General features: G+C 44.3%; 2 protein-coding genes across 3 annotated transcripts in view; both read left to right on the top strand.

Annotated features, from left to right (window-relative positions):
- The window catches only part of LOC115559836 (multiple inositol polyphosphate phosphatase 1), a 5,663-nt gene extending 3,595 nt beyond the window's left edge, over positions 1-2,068 (top strand). Inside the window, exon 5 of the mRNA XM_030378957.1 lies at positions 1,107-2,068. Within this exon, the coding sequence (XP_030234817.1) occupies positions 1,107-1,476 (370 nt within the window). The 3' untranslated portion in view covers positions 1,477-2,068. The remainder of the gene's footprint in view (positions 1-1,106) is intronic.
- A 5,997-nt stretch (positions 2,069-8,065) lies between these two features.
- Positions 8,066-11,399, top strand: LOC115559513 (uncharacterized). Of its 2 annotated transcripts, XM_030378304.1 has the most exons (9): positions 8,066-8,119; positions 8,263-8,381; positions 8,629-8,751; positions 8,845-8,910; positions 9,121-9,209; positions 9,299-9,404; positions 9,568-9,673; positions 9,819-9,889; positions 10,054-11,399. In XM_030378304.1, the coding sequence occupies exons 2-9, from the start codon at positions 8,364-8,366 to the stop codon at positions 10,180-10,182; spliced, it is 708 nt and encodes a 235-aa protein (XP_030234164.1). In that variant the 5' UTR covers positions 8,066-8,119; positions 8,263-8,363; the 3' UTR covers positions 10,183-11,399. The 2 variants fall into 2 exon arrangements, with proteins under 2 accessions (XP_030234164.1, XP_030234165.1); XM_030378305.1 differs by lacking the exon at positions 8,066-8,119 and having other exon boundaries at positions 8,181-8,381.
- The last annotated feature ends 4,948 nt before the right edge of the window (positions 11,400-16,347 follow it).

Genomic DNA, 16,347 nt, shown 5'->3' on the forward strand with positions numbered 1-16,347 from the left:
ACCTTCTCGCTTACAGGTTCATCAAAATCGGTATTAATGGCAAACTCATAAATCATGAATTCTGTTCCCTCTATAGTGTACCTGAGTCATATGTGAGGGTGAAAGAATTTCTTATTAACTGTTTTTTCACTTTTTCTGGTGTCAAGTAGGGAGATGGTTTATCACCTACTCTCTTCACTGTATATATAAATGATCTAGCCATTACCATTTAAATCATTAGGATGTGGTGTACAGTTTGGAGGAGAAAACATCAGTCTACTTTTATAGGCTGATATATTATTTGGATGGCTGACTCAGAAGCCGATCTCCAAAGAATGCTCGCATGTGCAGAAGCTCCGTGCAGTAAATGGAGAATGAACATAAATGAAGAGAAAACTCAAATACTGCATTTTAGATTTGTTTTGTTTTTTTCTAGATGCACCATGGCTTGTGTGTGTCCTATGTTGGACTATGTGGCGGGGTCTGGGGTTATAAAAAGTGTTAGTCATTGAGCAGATCAATCGGTTTCCTGAAGTTGAGACTTGAAACTCCTGGAAAAAAATCCCAGTTCATTGGCCCTGAAACAAAACCTTACCGAGTATTTACTGACTTTTGATACCCACGAACTTTGCCTAAAATAGGGTTATTTTTCATTTCACATGAGTGTTTGTTTTTACGGTGAACACACTACGTGAACACACCTCCCCTGAAGTAACCTTAAAACTGCACTCAATCATGAACTCTTTTATGGGCCAATTCCGGATACCCTTGGTTTACTTGCCTATAATAATCTCATATATCGGTAGTGTGTTGTAGTAATGTTGCTCAAGACGCATAACAAGTTGTCTAAAAACCTTGCTCCTTCTAGCTAATTGGTGAGGAGTCCCTCAGCAAGACACCTCATCCTCCGGGCTCCAGACGAGCTGGCTGTTGCCTTGCATGGATTGGCTGCCATGGTCATTGTTGTATTCATTTGTGTTTTTAAGCGTGTGATCGTGAGGCACTCATTCTAAAGCGTGTCAGGTGGCCACAGGTTACAAAAGCAGGACATAAAACTCTGTCTGATGATCATTTATTCAGTTTCCTATTTGACTCTTTGTACCTCCTCTCCGTCTCCCCTCCCCCAGGTCCGGCGGTCCCATTTCGGAGGCGGTGAGCATCCAGGTGGGCCATGCCGATACCCTCCTCCCACTGCTCACCCTGCTGGGTCTCTTCAAGGACGAGGTCCGGCTGACGGCCGCCAACTTCGCCGCGCAGGGGGGGCGCTCCTTCCGCACCAGCCGCACGCTGCCCTACGCCGCCAACCTGGTGGTTGCGCTGTACGACTGCGACGAGGGCGGCGAGCTCAGGGTGCAGGCACTGCTCAACGAGGAGCCGCTGACCTTCCCCGGCATGGAGGCCGCGCCCCTGTACCGCGTCCTCAGGCAGCACTATCTCCCACTGCTGAAGAGCTGTGTCTTTGAGGAGGTGTGCCGGCTGCCCCCCCAGCGCAAGTAGCTTTTAGAGTGTGAGGAAGTGTTTGTATTTACCTTCCGCTTGTTCATCAGCAAGTGCCTTTTTATCCAAAGCAACTTACAGTGATTTGAGGTACAGGTCTTTTTAAGGAGCAGGGGGGGGGTTAAGGGGGTCTGGTGTAGGGGATGAGGGCTGAGGCTCAGGGATGACTACGGGTGACGTTATGGACATTGGGAATGAAACCATTTAATGTTCGGCTGGGAGTCCAAGACTAGTTATATATAATTCAATTTAATGTTTTTTTTGTGTTTTTTAATAGGTTTGGATATGCTATAACTTAGGGCAGATTATACATTCATGTTGGAAAGTAAGCACAATATTAATGGCACATTAGCCTGGTTTTGTATCCAGGTTTTTTGTGTGTAGAATATATTTCCCATTTCTCCACAAAGGAGTGGGAGGTCCAAAGGCATGCTAACTAATAAAATGTAGTTAAACTAGTTAAAACTAGTTTAACTACATTTCTTGGCAGTTAAAATGTATTAATACTGATATATATATTTTTTTGCTATATAATCGTTTATATGTGACTTATTACACTGCTTTTATGCGATATAAATGAGAACTGAATGAACACACGTGTGTGCATGATTCCTCTCTGGGTTAAATAAGAATGGTTGCAATACTGTATAATGGGGAAAACATAATTCAAGGCTAAATACATGATGGAAATGAACAGCACTCTGTCGAGCTGGGGAGCTATGCCAAATAATTTCTTAATCTTTAATTCCTAGAGACTGTTATCCCTAAATCATTAACATATTCATAGTCTAGTCTACTATATATCTGACCAACATTTTTTACTGACAACTGTCGACAGATTTAACTTGGTTATAGGCATTGGCCTACTAGTTTTCTCTGCTGCTCCTGAAGTTGTATTTTCTGCCGATATCAACCAGCACCTTCATGGTGCAGCCATGGAACCAGGTAGGTTACTTTTAAAACTGTAGCACCATGGTACCAGGAGGATCAGAAGCCTATGTAATAACGTTAATAGAGCTTAATGTGCTTGTCGGGAGTCGTGATAGTCATATATCTCCACATCGCTCTAAAGGGATGCAGCGAGAGTCTTGGACCGCCGGCTTCAGCTCAAACCGAAGCACAGCCCAGTCGTGAGCGCACCGCATTGGTTCCAACACCATATTATGCTAATTTCAGCCGAGGTGGATCAGCGAATAGAGGTTGGATCAGCAAAATGTTACGTGTCTTCGAAGACCTTTTAAATAACAGGGTGTTTTTTGACGAGGCACTCAAAAGTTTCTCACGTAAGCTTGACAAGCAACTTGTTTCTGTTCGAGTCCAGCGGAGCTGTCTGTGATTAGAGTCTTGAGGGAGTTTTCTGCAGCGCGAGATGTCTGGGGTGAAAAAGCTTCGAACCGTAAGTGGGTGCATGCAAAAATGCAAGACCGAAGTATCATAAAGTAGAGTAAGACGTCTTGGAGCCGGTTAACTGACAAGTGTTAAAATACCGATTAATCTATATTTGAATGAACTGATTCATAATTGATGCAGCCAGATCCCCAACGTGATACTGTTAGTGGAGATTATGTGTGTATGACATGCAGAAGAAACGCCCGCTTGGCTAATATGTTCTCGGCAACTTGAGGAAAAAAAGGAGTAGCTTTTGTAACTTCTGTAGTTGTGCTTTTGGCAAGAACGGCAAGAGCAGCAAAACATAAAGCATGGATACATGACCCTGACTTATACTTCAAAACAACTGATTTGAAACGCTGAGCAAAAATGTGTTCAGTTTACTCGGTCTCAAAAGTAGGCAGCCCGGCTTTTTCTATATAGGCATCCTTCAAAGTATTATGATGGATTATGTTTTGCAATGCACTTTCATTAAGTTTACAACCAGTTTAACACACATTTAACATTGGTACCATTTGTCGGAATAGTAAACGCCTATAGATGAAATGCGAGTTGACAGTATGACCGTAGGCTATATATGAATTGTAGTTCTATTTCATGTAGGCTACGCCGTCTAGGCTTCGCCTTATGGGCTTGTCCCGTGCGCGCGCCTGCGCGCGCTGAAAATTCAAACTATGCACCTATCAGCGTGGGCACCGCCCACATTTCCCACGGTATCGTGTCTATATAACGCGGTATATACCGTCGCTCATCCTCCCTTTTCTTTCAGCACTTGTGCTTATCAGCGAGAAATTGAGAACTACTATTAAGAAGATGAGAACTTCAACACGGATCTCCCAAGCCGGTGGCAGCGGCTCGGGCGAGGCCGCGGACAAACGGCCCTTTTCAGGGCCACCTGAGAGCGCTCCTAGAGCTAGGTCCTTTTCAGGACTCCTATGCGCCTCCTGTCCCGCCTCCCTGGCACCGGGTGACGGGCACTTGGCGTGCTTTTGGTGCCTCGGCGCCGACCACGCCGCGGCTGCTATGGCGGCCCCCGTCTCCTGTGTCGCCTGCCGGGAGCTGCCTGAAGAGGGGATCCCCTGAAGAGGGGATCCTCTCCAGGCATCTCTTCTTTTCCCCTGCGGTGGAAATGGCTGACGCCATCGACCTATTCGGACCTGACGTCGACGATGGCATCATCGACGCCTCCCTGGACGGCGACTCGGCGTCCGGTTTTTCCCGCTCTCGGGTTACAACCGCCACCGTCATACAACACGAGGGTCCGCGCCGGATGACCGATCTCTTCCGGGAGATCATGGGTGAGGCGGCGGCCATCAAAGGGATTCCCATGCCGGTGTTGTGCCGAATTTCGACCCCCCTGCATATTACGACCCCCCTACGCGTGAACGCGCATTCGCTTATTGTCAACGCCCCATACTTTCGTTTAGTTCGAGGAGCTCTTCCGTCGGACAATATTAGTCAAAATTAGTGTTTATATTATATCACAACATCACAAGTTGAGGAATTTATCACAAAAAGCGATGGCATGTTTTAGGTTGTAAGTTTTAAGACGAACGCATCGCAATGGAACCTCCGACGACCCATGTACGCTACAACATTCACGACAATGAACTACGAGAGCACTTAAATACGTAGTAGTAAGAAGTAATAAATGTATGCATTATGTTATTTGCTCAATTTTGACAACCTCTTGGTAGCCTACCCTAGAAAGCACATTTAACTGTGACAAATCCAAAACTAAGGAAATCCTTTACTATGTACAGACTCAGTGAGCACAGCCTCGCCATCGAGAGATGCCACCACAGTCCTGTGGTGCCTGTGAAGTATATTGGATATATTCAATATATATTCAATACATATTCAATATATCCAATATATATTTTGGATATATTGAATATATATATACTGGATATATTCAATACCCAGCCAATTTAGCCTGGCATATTCATCACCCCTCTCCTATTTCTTGTTTGCAAAGTCTGAGAAACGTATTGACGGCTGAGTGTTGATTGTTACTGAAAATACAACATTTTCTTCATTATGAAGTCTTCGGCTTTGAACTTCAGGTGACCTTTCACCAATTATCACGAGAGTTTTAGGTAAACATCTACGAGAGTTTAGATGATAAATCAAAGCACGTGTTGAAGATGGATCCCAAAATATATTCCGAAATTTTAGATTATAAATGCAAATGCATTTATCCTGAGGGCTTGTCCAAGCAGGAAAAAAATATTTTCCGCAAGAAGGCACTTCTATTCCGCATTGAAGGTGAGAGACAAGAAGTAATGCAAATTTCGGAGTGAAATTCAAGGAACGAAAAAAAATAGCTCATATTATAATGTCACACAAAAATGTGTGAGATCAATGTTGTTTCAATAAAATATCATTATGTTACAAATATTTACACTAAATATTTATAGTGTAGGCCTACCCTACATAGGTGAAGCTATGTAGGGTACACAGGGACTCAAGCTAGAGCTGGAAACCCACCATCAGACAGAACAGACACAGACGAGGAGGGATACAATTAACACACTAAAACCTGAGATCAAAAATCTTGCTTTTAATGAGCTGTGTAGTATGTTGTATGTCCAGGTGAGGGTCCTGCTCTGGAAGAATTGAGTGTTGAATGTACACCATTCAGAGATCAAATTTTAGATTTTTAGATTTATTTATTTTTAATTACGGTCAGAAACCGTATGTTGGCATGCAAACCACCTGACTGCAATGCACTCAGGTGGTGTATGCATCAAATTAAACACAAAGCCAAACAAAAGGTTAATTGGCTATTACACTATACTAAACTATATTATAGGTTTCACTATTCTATAATGTTAATGTTGCCGTTCTGTTTTGTAATGTTATAAACTAGGCCCTACATGTCTTTGTCATAAAGTAATTTTCTACAATTTCACAGACAATGAACTGTATTATGTGCGTCGCAAGGCGACATCTACTGCCAGTACAACCAAAGTTGTCTGTGGAAAAGAGGAGGCAAAGGCAATTTTCGCAGAGTTCCACAGCAGCAGTATCGGAGCGCACTGTGGGCAGCGAAAGACCAGAGATGCCATCTCTGCCAGATTTTATTGGCCTGGCATGTCTTCAGAGATTGACTCATGGGTGATTATACTAAATGGTTTTTTTCAACAGTATTCCAAATTCAAGCCTTTTCAAATGAAGATCATATACATTTCTGTATTTTAACATTTTAAATATTGCTGTTTTAATAAAGGTGGCACAGTGTGTTCCATGCCAGGCCAACACAACGACCATAAAGCGTGAGGTGGAGTATATACCCATCACAGTATGTTTTCTTTTCTATTACGCTCCTAATACAACTTGTGTTTTGTATGTCTCAACAATAATAATGAGTCATAATGATTGATGCGATGTTTCCTTATTAAACATTTTACATTTAAATGAAATATGGAAAACCAAATATAAAAAGGGAGATATTTTTGTCATTCATTCATTTCTTCTAGGTTAAAGAGCCATTTGAGCTGGTCGGAATGGACCTCATTGGGAAGCTGACAGTCACCGACAGAGGGAACCAGTACATTTGCGTCATGTTGGACTACCTCACTAAGTGGCCACAAGCTTATGCCCTTCCATCGAAGACAGCAAAAGAAGTCACTGGGTGTCTCTTGAAGTTTGTGCACCAATTTGAAGCACCTAAGAGAGTCCTCACAGACCAGGGGACGGAGTTTGTAAATGCTGTAGGTTTCATATGTACAGTATAAGCTGGACCACAGGATTAAGTCACAAGTGCTGCTGGCTTGTTTTGTCATTTCATGAAATTGGTTAAATACTTTCTTACACAATGTCCTTAACTGTTTCTCTTGTCATTCTTTACTAATAACAGCTCAACAAAAATGTTTGTGAAGTATTGCAAATCAAAAGGAGTCTTTGTGCTCCGTATCATCCACAAACCAATGGTTTAGTGGAAAGGATGAATGCAACCATACAGAGGTATGATCTGTATGTTTTAATTGTAATAATACTCACTATAAAATAATGTTGTTCTAATATGTTATTTTATTATGCTATATCTTTGAAAAGCTCAAAGGTGAAAATCTGACGAGGCAATATTAATCAATCTTTGATGGTATCATCTCTTCAGAGCACTTTGCAAACTGGTGGGAAACAACCCCAAGGAATGGGACATGCATCTCGATGCGGTAATGTTTGGCCTAAGGACAAAAAAACAAATGACCACTAATTTCTCGCCATTCTATATGATGTTTGGAAGAGAGGCGCGATATCCATCCCAGATCCCAGAGCAGTACCAGGTTAGTACAGGCTTTTAACTACTCAAAATATTCAATACTACAGACTGAAATACTAATAAATGTGTAAGCTTTTCTATAAATATCACGCTATAAACTTAAAATACATTTTCAGATTGACAGCAGTGTCGAGGACGCTGTGGCCAAAGACAACCTGACCGACTCTGCCCTCAATATCAGCAAAATTCTCTCGTGTGCTGAGGGGAACACCTAGAAAGCACAAGAGAAGATGAAGAGGATGTCCCAAAAATCATCGATGCAGAAATTCAATGTTGGTGACATGGTCTGGAGGTTGAACATTAGGAGCCGGCAAAGGAAAGGAGGCAAGCTGGACCCCAATTTCCTGGGGCCATACACTGTGTTGTCAGTTGAGAACAAAAGTGCTGACTTGGTGGACGTGAATGGTGTTGTCTTTCCAAAGATCAATATTGACCACCTGAAGCATCACCATGCACAGAGTCCTCACATCCCCCAAAATTTGAAGGTAAACCTCAAGCTAGCCGGCACCACATTGGCAGCATCCACCCCACCAGCATCCACCCCAGCACCAGCATCCACCCCACCAGCATGCACCCCAGCACCAGCATCCACCCCACCAGCATCCACCCCAGCACCAGCATCCACCCCACCAGCATCCACCCCACCAGCATCCACCCCAGCACCAGCATCCACCCCACCAGCATCCACCCCACCAGCATCCACCCCACCAGCATCCACCCCAGCACCAGCATCCACCCCAGCAGCATCCACCCCACCAGCATCCACCCCACCAGCATCCACCCCAGCACCAGCATCCACCCCAGCAGCATCCACCCCACCAGCATCCACCCCAGCAGCATCCACCCCACCAGCATCCACCCCAGCAGCATCCACCCCAGCAGCATCCACCCCACCAGCATCCACCCCACCAGCATCCACCCCAGCAGCATCCACCCCAGCAGCATCCCCAGTCACAGACCCAGCTAAATGTATGTGATATGAATGTTTGGAGATTTGCTGAAGTTCATTATATATATGTATAAACATGTGATTTATAATCTAATGTTATGGTTTTCTACATGTTAAATATTATGTGGATGCTTCCAGTATTTATTATACCTTAATATTGCAGGTGTAGAAGAAGCTTGGCAGGGAACAGATGTCTATGTGCTGCTCTCAAAGATAGGGCCATACCTAATCTTCTTTGCCGACATCGCAAGAACCGCTCCAGATATGGAGTTTGAGAGTGAGGTAAGACCTCACCTTGCTCATAGTAAAGGACTAACTACTTTCACGTTGTTACATATGTTGTTAGAGCATATATTTTTGACATCACTACTCTGGTATCACTTATAGTACAGTTTAATTTATCAGGATCATTAGCATTTTAGTACTCTGTTTTTCCATTGTAAGTGTTACATTTGACCTACCCATGTGATTAAACAGCATTTTATTCATCTAACTGATTATCTTTCTTGTCTTTATTTCTTTCTTTCAGGTCATGAATGCCTACATGCAGCTACTGGTGCGAGACTTTAATGCGAAGTCAACCGACAGGGCTATGGCAATAGACACATTTGAGATGTCCAACATATGGAAAAGGAAACAACCAAAAGTGAAGGTTAGGGAAAGCTTTGCCTGCTCCAATACTGAACTGATGTGTCTCTACAAAGTTATGAACTCCATAAATAATTGGAACTTTTTATTCTTTTAGCTGGATCCACACATGTACAAGTACATCCTTGGGATCATCAATGAGAACCACCACTGGAAACTCACTGTAAGTGAAATCTTGCGGCATACATAAAGTCATAAATTACTCTTACGATCCTTTATTTTATTTTACATACTTATATTCAATATAGTCTACTTGCCATAAAGTAAGTGGTAAATTCCAGTGTTGCCATGTGTATGTGTAGGTGATTTGCAGTGTGACTTTTAGTAGCATAGATCTCCGCTAATGTCTTTTTTATTATTAAAAAAAATAAAGGTCATGATCCCATCACAAAAAAAGGCTCTCTTACTCGATCCTCTTGGGGAATCCAGTACCGACATAAATAGGTGCAAAGATGTAACAAGGTAATCTGAGATTTTGCTCTTGGATTTCTATTGGGACGTTCATACAGAGTGTATTGCAATCCACTACAGTTACTTTTCATATATTTCAGAGCCTTCATGAGACTTAGGGGGATCAATGTGTCCAGATGGGGATGCGACACAGTCCCACACCCTCGTCAGACTGACAGTACCTCCTGCGGGCCCTTTGTATTGAAAGTAAGTGTTAGGTGATGGGCCAACTATGATTTAAATAAAATTAACACTTTGTCTGTCAGTGACAATGTATCCAAAGCCAATGTCATTCTTGATGGTAACATAACAGTAATTTGTCACATTTAGATCAAAATATTAATTTGTCTTAACTTGTGCTTTTTTCCAGTTTGCTGAATGTATCCTTAAAGGTGAAAACTGCAAATTCAATACATCAAGAAAAGGTGTAGGGGAAATGCGAAGGGCAATCGCAACTGCTCTCCTTGAGAATACTGGTAACTATTTCCCCCATGAAAATATGTAGTTATAATTCTCTTTTTAGGGCTACTTTGCAAAGACAATGTAATATAGAGCAACTGTTACAGTTAATTTAGGTCATTATGAGGAACATAATGACCTAAAGTCATGATCTTTTATTAGATGACCTGACTGAGGTATGCCACCAATGTGGACAGACAGACAATCCAGAAACAGACGAGGACGTACAATGGGTAAGACATGTCATAATTTATTATATATATACCTTTATTTTCAATCAGATGAACAATAATTGTCAGTGTTAATAGCACAGGAGTTGGTGCCACTTACCAAATTACCAAAACTACTTACCAAGTATGAACATTTCAACTGATATTGTCAATATCAAATTGTTTAGATTTCCTGTGAACGGTGCCAACGCTGGTATCATCAGAGCTGTGCAAAACATATGATGGAATCGCCACACCTCTGTCTAGCCTGTAACACAGACAGGACAGCCAGGAGAGAGAGGGCACTGGCACGCTAGGTGGGAGTGGTGGGCGTGACATACTGTACATCAGTGTACCAGGTAGCTTTTGTTGATTTTCTATATATTGTACTTATTTTGTATTTATTGTAGTTGGTTTGGCTTTTTGTTTTTTCTTTTTACATATGTTGTTCTAAGAAATTGTTTATATTTGTTTTAATTGTGTTAATAAATGTTTCGTTCTGAATGTTTGAATTGTGTTAATAAATGTTTTGTTCTCAATGTCAGTGTAAAGTCTACTTCCAGCTAACCCTTGATCACGCCACCAATCCCTTGAATGCAACTCACTCCTCAGATCACATCACAGCAATTCTAGTCACCCGTGCATGCACATCACTCCCTCTATTTAGTTCAGTTCAGTTCACCCTTTCCTTTGTGAGGTATTGTTTGTTTTCACCACAACCGTACTGTGCCTTTTCAAAATATTACCTATATATAATGAATTACCCGTGCATCAACCTGTTTGCCTGACTAACGTAGTCTCCGACTCCTAGCCTGCTCCCCGCCTGGACTTCGCCTACCCATCAAATTTCCTGTGTATGACCCCCTGCCAGTCCCTTGACCCATCTCCAGCCTCCTCCTTGGGAATTGTGTTAATAAACTATTATGCTCTGCGTTTGAAACCCATTCTTGGCATCCTTCGTATTCATTACAGTCAGGTTAAGTTGTTTACATGTTGCTTGGCAACGCGCTACGCCCTGACAACTGTTTGCAGATTATTTGTATTTACTAAATAATAAAACCACATAGTGCTTAATAAATTAAAACAATAGACACGTATTAAGCGGAGTTATGTATAGGGAACAGTTAGCTCAAGAGAAATAAAGATAAAAAGGTGAACAAGAGCCAGACAAAGTGACCAGTTGGCTATAGCCAGCCAGGCCTACGTTAAAGATAAACAAATTAAAGTTACTGTATTTCTGTATTTTTCCCATTTTTCCTCCTCTTCTTTTGTCCTCTTCCTTCCCTGGGCGCCAGAGTGTTTAGGTTTCTTTGACATTGTGATGTGCAAATAGATAGCTTTCTCCTCTCCGGTCAGAATGGCGCTCTTTTATTTTACATGTTATGTTGTCTAATATTTATTTATTGCCTAAGTAATATAAACATTGAAGTTGAAGTTAGATGAATACAGTATGCAAAAAAATAAAATAAAAAAGACTTATTTTTGGCGCCCCCTACCGATGGATGGGCCCTTAGCATTCGCCTATACTGCCTATGCCCAGGGCCGGCCCTGCCCACGCCCCCCCCCCCCCCCCCCCCCCGCCAAATGTCCCCTGTTGTGACTACACGTCTGAAATTTCTACAGTCACATCCAATGACCTAACGATGTAAGCCAAAAAAATTTGAAGTGTCTCAGACTTTGCAAACAGGAAATAGGAGGGGGGGTTGAAATACGGCAGGCTAAATTGCCTGCCGAAATACAACCCCCCCCCCGCCAAATGTCCCCTGATGTGACTACACGTCTGAAATTTCTACGGTCACATCCAGTGACCTAACGATGTAAGCCTAAAAAATTTGAAGTGTCTCAGACTTTGCAAACAGGAAATAGGAGGGGGGGTTGAAATACGGCAGGCTAAATTGCCTGCCGAAATACAACCCCCCCCCGCCAAATGTCCCCTGATGTGACTACACGTCTGAAATTTCTACGGTCACATCCAGTGACCTAACGATGTAAGCCTAAAAAATTTGAAGTGTCTCAGACTTTGCAAACAGGAAATAGGAGGGGGGGTTGAAATACGGCAGGCTAAATTGCCTGCCGAAATACAACCCCCCCCCCGCCAAATGTCCCCTGATGTGACTACACGTCTGAAATTTCTACGGTCACATCCAGTGACCTAACGGTGTAAGCCAAAAAAATTTGAAGTGTCGCAGACTTTGCAAACAGGAAATAGGAGGGGGGGTTGAAATACGGCAGGCTAAATTGCCTGCCGAAATACAACCCCCCCCCGCCAAATGTCCCCTGATGTGACTACACGTCTGAAATTTCTACGGTCACATCCAGTGACCTAACGATGTAAGCTCAAAAAATTTGAAGTGTCTCAGACTTTGCAAACAGGAAATAGGAGGGGGGGTTGAAATACGGCAGGCTAAATTGCCTGCCGAAATACAACCCCCCCCCGCCAAATGTCCCCTGATGTGACTACACGTCTGAAATTTCTACGGTCACATCCAGTGACCTAACGATGTAAGCCTAAAAAATTTGAAGTGTCTCAGACTTTGCAAACAGGAAATAGGAGGGGGGGTTGAAATACGGCAGGCTAAATTGCCTGCCGAAATACAACCCCCCCCCGCCAAATGTCCCCTGATGTGACTACACGTCTGAAATTTATAAGGTCACATTCAATGACCTAACGATGTAAGCTCAAAAAATTTGAAGTGTCTCAGACTTTGCAAACAGGAAATAGGAGGGGGGGTTGAAATACGGCAGGCTAAATTGCCTGCCGAAATACAACCCCCCCCCGCCAAATGTCCCCTGATGTGACTACACGTCTGAAATTTATAAGGTCACATTCAATGACCTAACGATGTAAGCTCAAAAAATTTGAAGTGTCTCAGACTTTGCAAACAGGAAATAGGAGGGGGGGTTGAAATACGGCAGGCTAAATTGCCTGCCGAAATACAACCCCCCCCCGCCAAATGTCCCCTGATGTGACTACACGTCTGAAATTTCTACGGTCACATCCAGTGACCTAACGATGTAAGCCTAAAAAATTTGAAGTGTCTCAGACTTTGCAAACAGGAAATAGGAGGGGGGGTTGAAATACGGCAGGCTAAATTGCCTGCCGAAATACAACCCCCCCCCCGCCAAATGTCCCCTGATGTGACTACACGTCTGAAATTTCTACGGTCACATCCAGTGACCTAACGGTGTAAGCCAAAAAAATTTGAAGTGTCGCAGACTTTGCAAACAGGAAATAGGAGGGGGGGTTGAAATACGGCAGGCTAAATTGCCTGCCGAAATACAACCCCCCCCCGCCAAATGTCCCCTGATGTGACTACACGTCTGAAATTTCTACGGTCACATCCAGTGACCTAACGATGTAAGCTCAAAAAATTTGAAGTGTCTCAGACTTTGCAAACAGGAAATAGGAGGGGGGGTTGAAATACGGCAGGCTAAATTGCCTGCCGAAATACAACCCCCCCCCGCCAAATGTCCCCTGATGTGACTACACGTCTGAAATTTCTACGGTCACATCCAGTGACCTAACGATGTAAGCCTAAAAAATTTGAAGTGTCTCAGACTTTGCAAACAGGAAATAGGAGGGGGGGTTGAAATACGGCAGGCTAAATTGCCTGCCGAAATACAACCCCCCCCCGCCAAATGTCCCCTGATGTGACTACACGTCTGAAATTTATAAGGTCACATTCAATGACCTAACGATGTAAGCTCAAAAAATTTGAAGTGTCTCAGACTTTGCAAACAGGAAATAGGAGGGGGGGTTGAAATACGGCAGGCTAAATTGCCTGCCGAAATACAACCCCCCCCCCGCCAAATGTCCCCTGATGTGACTACACGTCTGAAATTTATAAGGTCACATTCAATGACCTAACGATGTAAGCTCAAAAAATTTGAAGTGTCTCAGACTTTGCAAACAGGAAATAGGAGGGGGGGTTGAAATACGGCAGGCTAAATTGCCTGCCGAAATACACCCCCCCCCCGCCAAATGTCCCCTGATGTGACTACACGTCTGAAATTTCTACGGTCACATCCAGTGACCTAACGATGTAAGCCTAAAAAATTTGAAGTGTCTCAGACTTTGCAAACAGGAAATAGGAGGGGGGGTTGAAATACGGCAGGCTAAATTGCCTGCCGAAATACAACCCCCCCCCGCCAAATGTCCCCTGATGTGACTACACGTCTGAAATTTATAAGGTCACATTCAATGACCTAACGATGTAAGCTCAAAAAATTTGAAGTGTCTCAGACTTTGCAAACAGGAAATAGGAGGGGGGGTTGAAATACGGCAGGCTAAATTGCCTGCCGAAATACAACCCCCCCCCGCCAAATGTCCCCTGATGTGACTACACGTCTGAAATTTCTACGGTCACATCCAATGACCTAACGGTGTAAGCCAAAACAATTTGAAGTGTCTCAGACTTTGCAAACAAGAAATAGGAGGGGGGTGATGCATATGGCAGGCTAAATTGGCTGGATGTTGAACATATCCAGTATATATATATATTCAATATGTATTCAATGTAGTCAAAATATATATTGGATACATTGAATATATATTGAATAGATCCAATATCCTTCACAGGCCACCACAGGCCTGTGAGCTGCCTGTCACTCACCTAAATTCTCGTGATAATTGGCGAAAGGTCACCTGAAGTTCAAAGCCGAAGACTTCATAATGAAAAAAATGTTGTCTTTTCAGTAACACTCAACACTCAACCGTCAATACGTTTCTCAGACTTTGCAAACAAGAAATAGGAGAGGGGTGATGAATCTGGCAGGCTTAATTGGCTGGATATTGAATGTATCTAGTATCTATCTATTCAATATATCGAAAATATATAATGGATTCATTGAATATATATTGAATATATATCGAATATACCCAATATCCTTGGGTATATTCTGAGGCTGTGCTCACTGAGTCTGTACATAGCAAAGGATTTCCTTAGTTTTGGATCAGTCACAGTTAAATGTGCTTTCTAGGGTAGGCTACCAAGAGGTTGTCAAAATTGAGCAAATAACATAATGCATAAATGTATTACTTTTAACTATTACGCATTTAAGTGATCTCGTAGTTCATTATCGTGAATGTTGTAGCGTACATGGGTCGTCGCCGTCGGAGGTTCCATTGCGATGTGTTCGTCTTCAAACTTACAATCTAAAATATGCCATCGCTTTCTGTGATAAGTTGCTCAACTTGTGATGTTCTGATAGAATATAAACACTAATTTAGACCGATATTGTCAGAAGGAAGAGCGCCTCGAACTAAACGAAAGTATGGGGCGTTGACAAAAAGCGAATGCGCGTTCCCGCGAAGGGGGGTCGTAATATGCAGGGGGGTCGAAATTCGGCACAACACCGGCCCCGCCTCTCGCCCCCGTATCTGACGATATGCAGGGCGAGTGCTTTTGCACCCCATCTTTTTCCCGGCGGGTCACCCAGTGCCCCTTGTTCCCGCCTTTGCAGCACTTGTTTATTGCTGCCGGTGAGGACCCTTCGACCCTGAAGGCTCCGGTAAGATCCTACACGGATTTCACCAACGTGGAGGGGTGGGCCGATACTCAGGCGAGGGGGATCCCTCGTCTGGAGCCTCCCCTGGCAGCGCTTCTCTGTCCGGGCGCCGGATGGCTCCTTAACGAAAAGCCGCTGCCCCCCGACCGCCTCCAGAAGCAGATTGTCGGCCTAACGGACAGGGTGTTCGTTTGTGCCTCTCAATCCGCAGTGGCGGTCAACAACATCGCCCTGCTCTCCTCTGCCATGGTCTCCTTGTCGGCTGACAGGGAGGCCTACGGCCCGGAGGAAGCCGCGAGATGGCTGGCGGTTTCCCGCTTTTCCAGCGCCATCCTCCAGTTATGCCAGCCGATAGCCGTTTCGGCCGGCCAGCATATGGCGTGGGCTACCATGATTCAAAGGGTCATATGGCTCTCCCACACTGCGGTGCCGGAACGAGAGCGGGCAAGCCTCGTCCAGGGTCCACTAGCTCCGGATGGCCTATTTGGTCCCAGGTTCTCCGGGGTGCTCGCGCACCAGCAGTCAGTCCGTGAGAATCGTTCCCGGTTCGGGACGATTCTCACGGGCTCCTCCCGCCAGCAGGCTGAGAGGAAGCGGGGTCTAGGCCGGTCCCAGCGTTCCATGGGGCCGCCTCCGACTCCAGCCCCGGTGCAGCAGCCGCCGCGCACGGGGAGAGCAGCAGCGCCACGGACCGGGAAGTTCCGGACGCTTGCTCCTACTTTTTCTTTCCCTATTAAAGAAAAGAGTAAAGACCGTTCGGCCGAACGGCAGTACATGGTACCTAAAGAGCGATATTCCCCAGGCCACCTGCGTCCTACGCTTGTGGTGCGCTCCTCCATGTTGCCTCTTTCCCCCTCTCAGCCCGGTGGCTGTAGGGTGGCGGTTGGACGGCGTGTTCACATGGCCTCTGGTTCACCTGCTTCTAAGAAGCGGCGTCCCTTGGAGCCTCGTGGACGGATCAGAGACTCGTTGCA

Source organism: Gadus morhua, chromosome 15 (assembly GCF_902167405.1).
Source record: "Gadus morhua chromosome 15, gadMor3.0, whole genome shotgun sequence".
Taxonomy (NCBI): domain Eukaryota; kingdom Metazoa; phylum Chordata; class Actinopteri; order Gadiformes; family Gadidae; genus Gadus; species Gadus morhua.

Coding starts and splice junctions, on each gene's coding strand:
- LOC115559513 (XM_030378304.1), top strand. Junction 9,405..9,567: donor GCGGGCCCTTTGTATTGAAA/GTAAGTGTTAGG, acceptor GCTTTTTTCCAG/TTTGCTGAATGTATCCTTAA. Junction 9,890..10,053: donor CAGACGAGGACGTACAATGG/GTAAGACATGTC, acceptor CAAATTGTTTAG/ATTTCCTGTGAACGGTGCCA.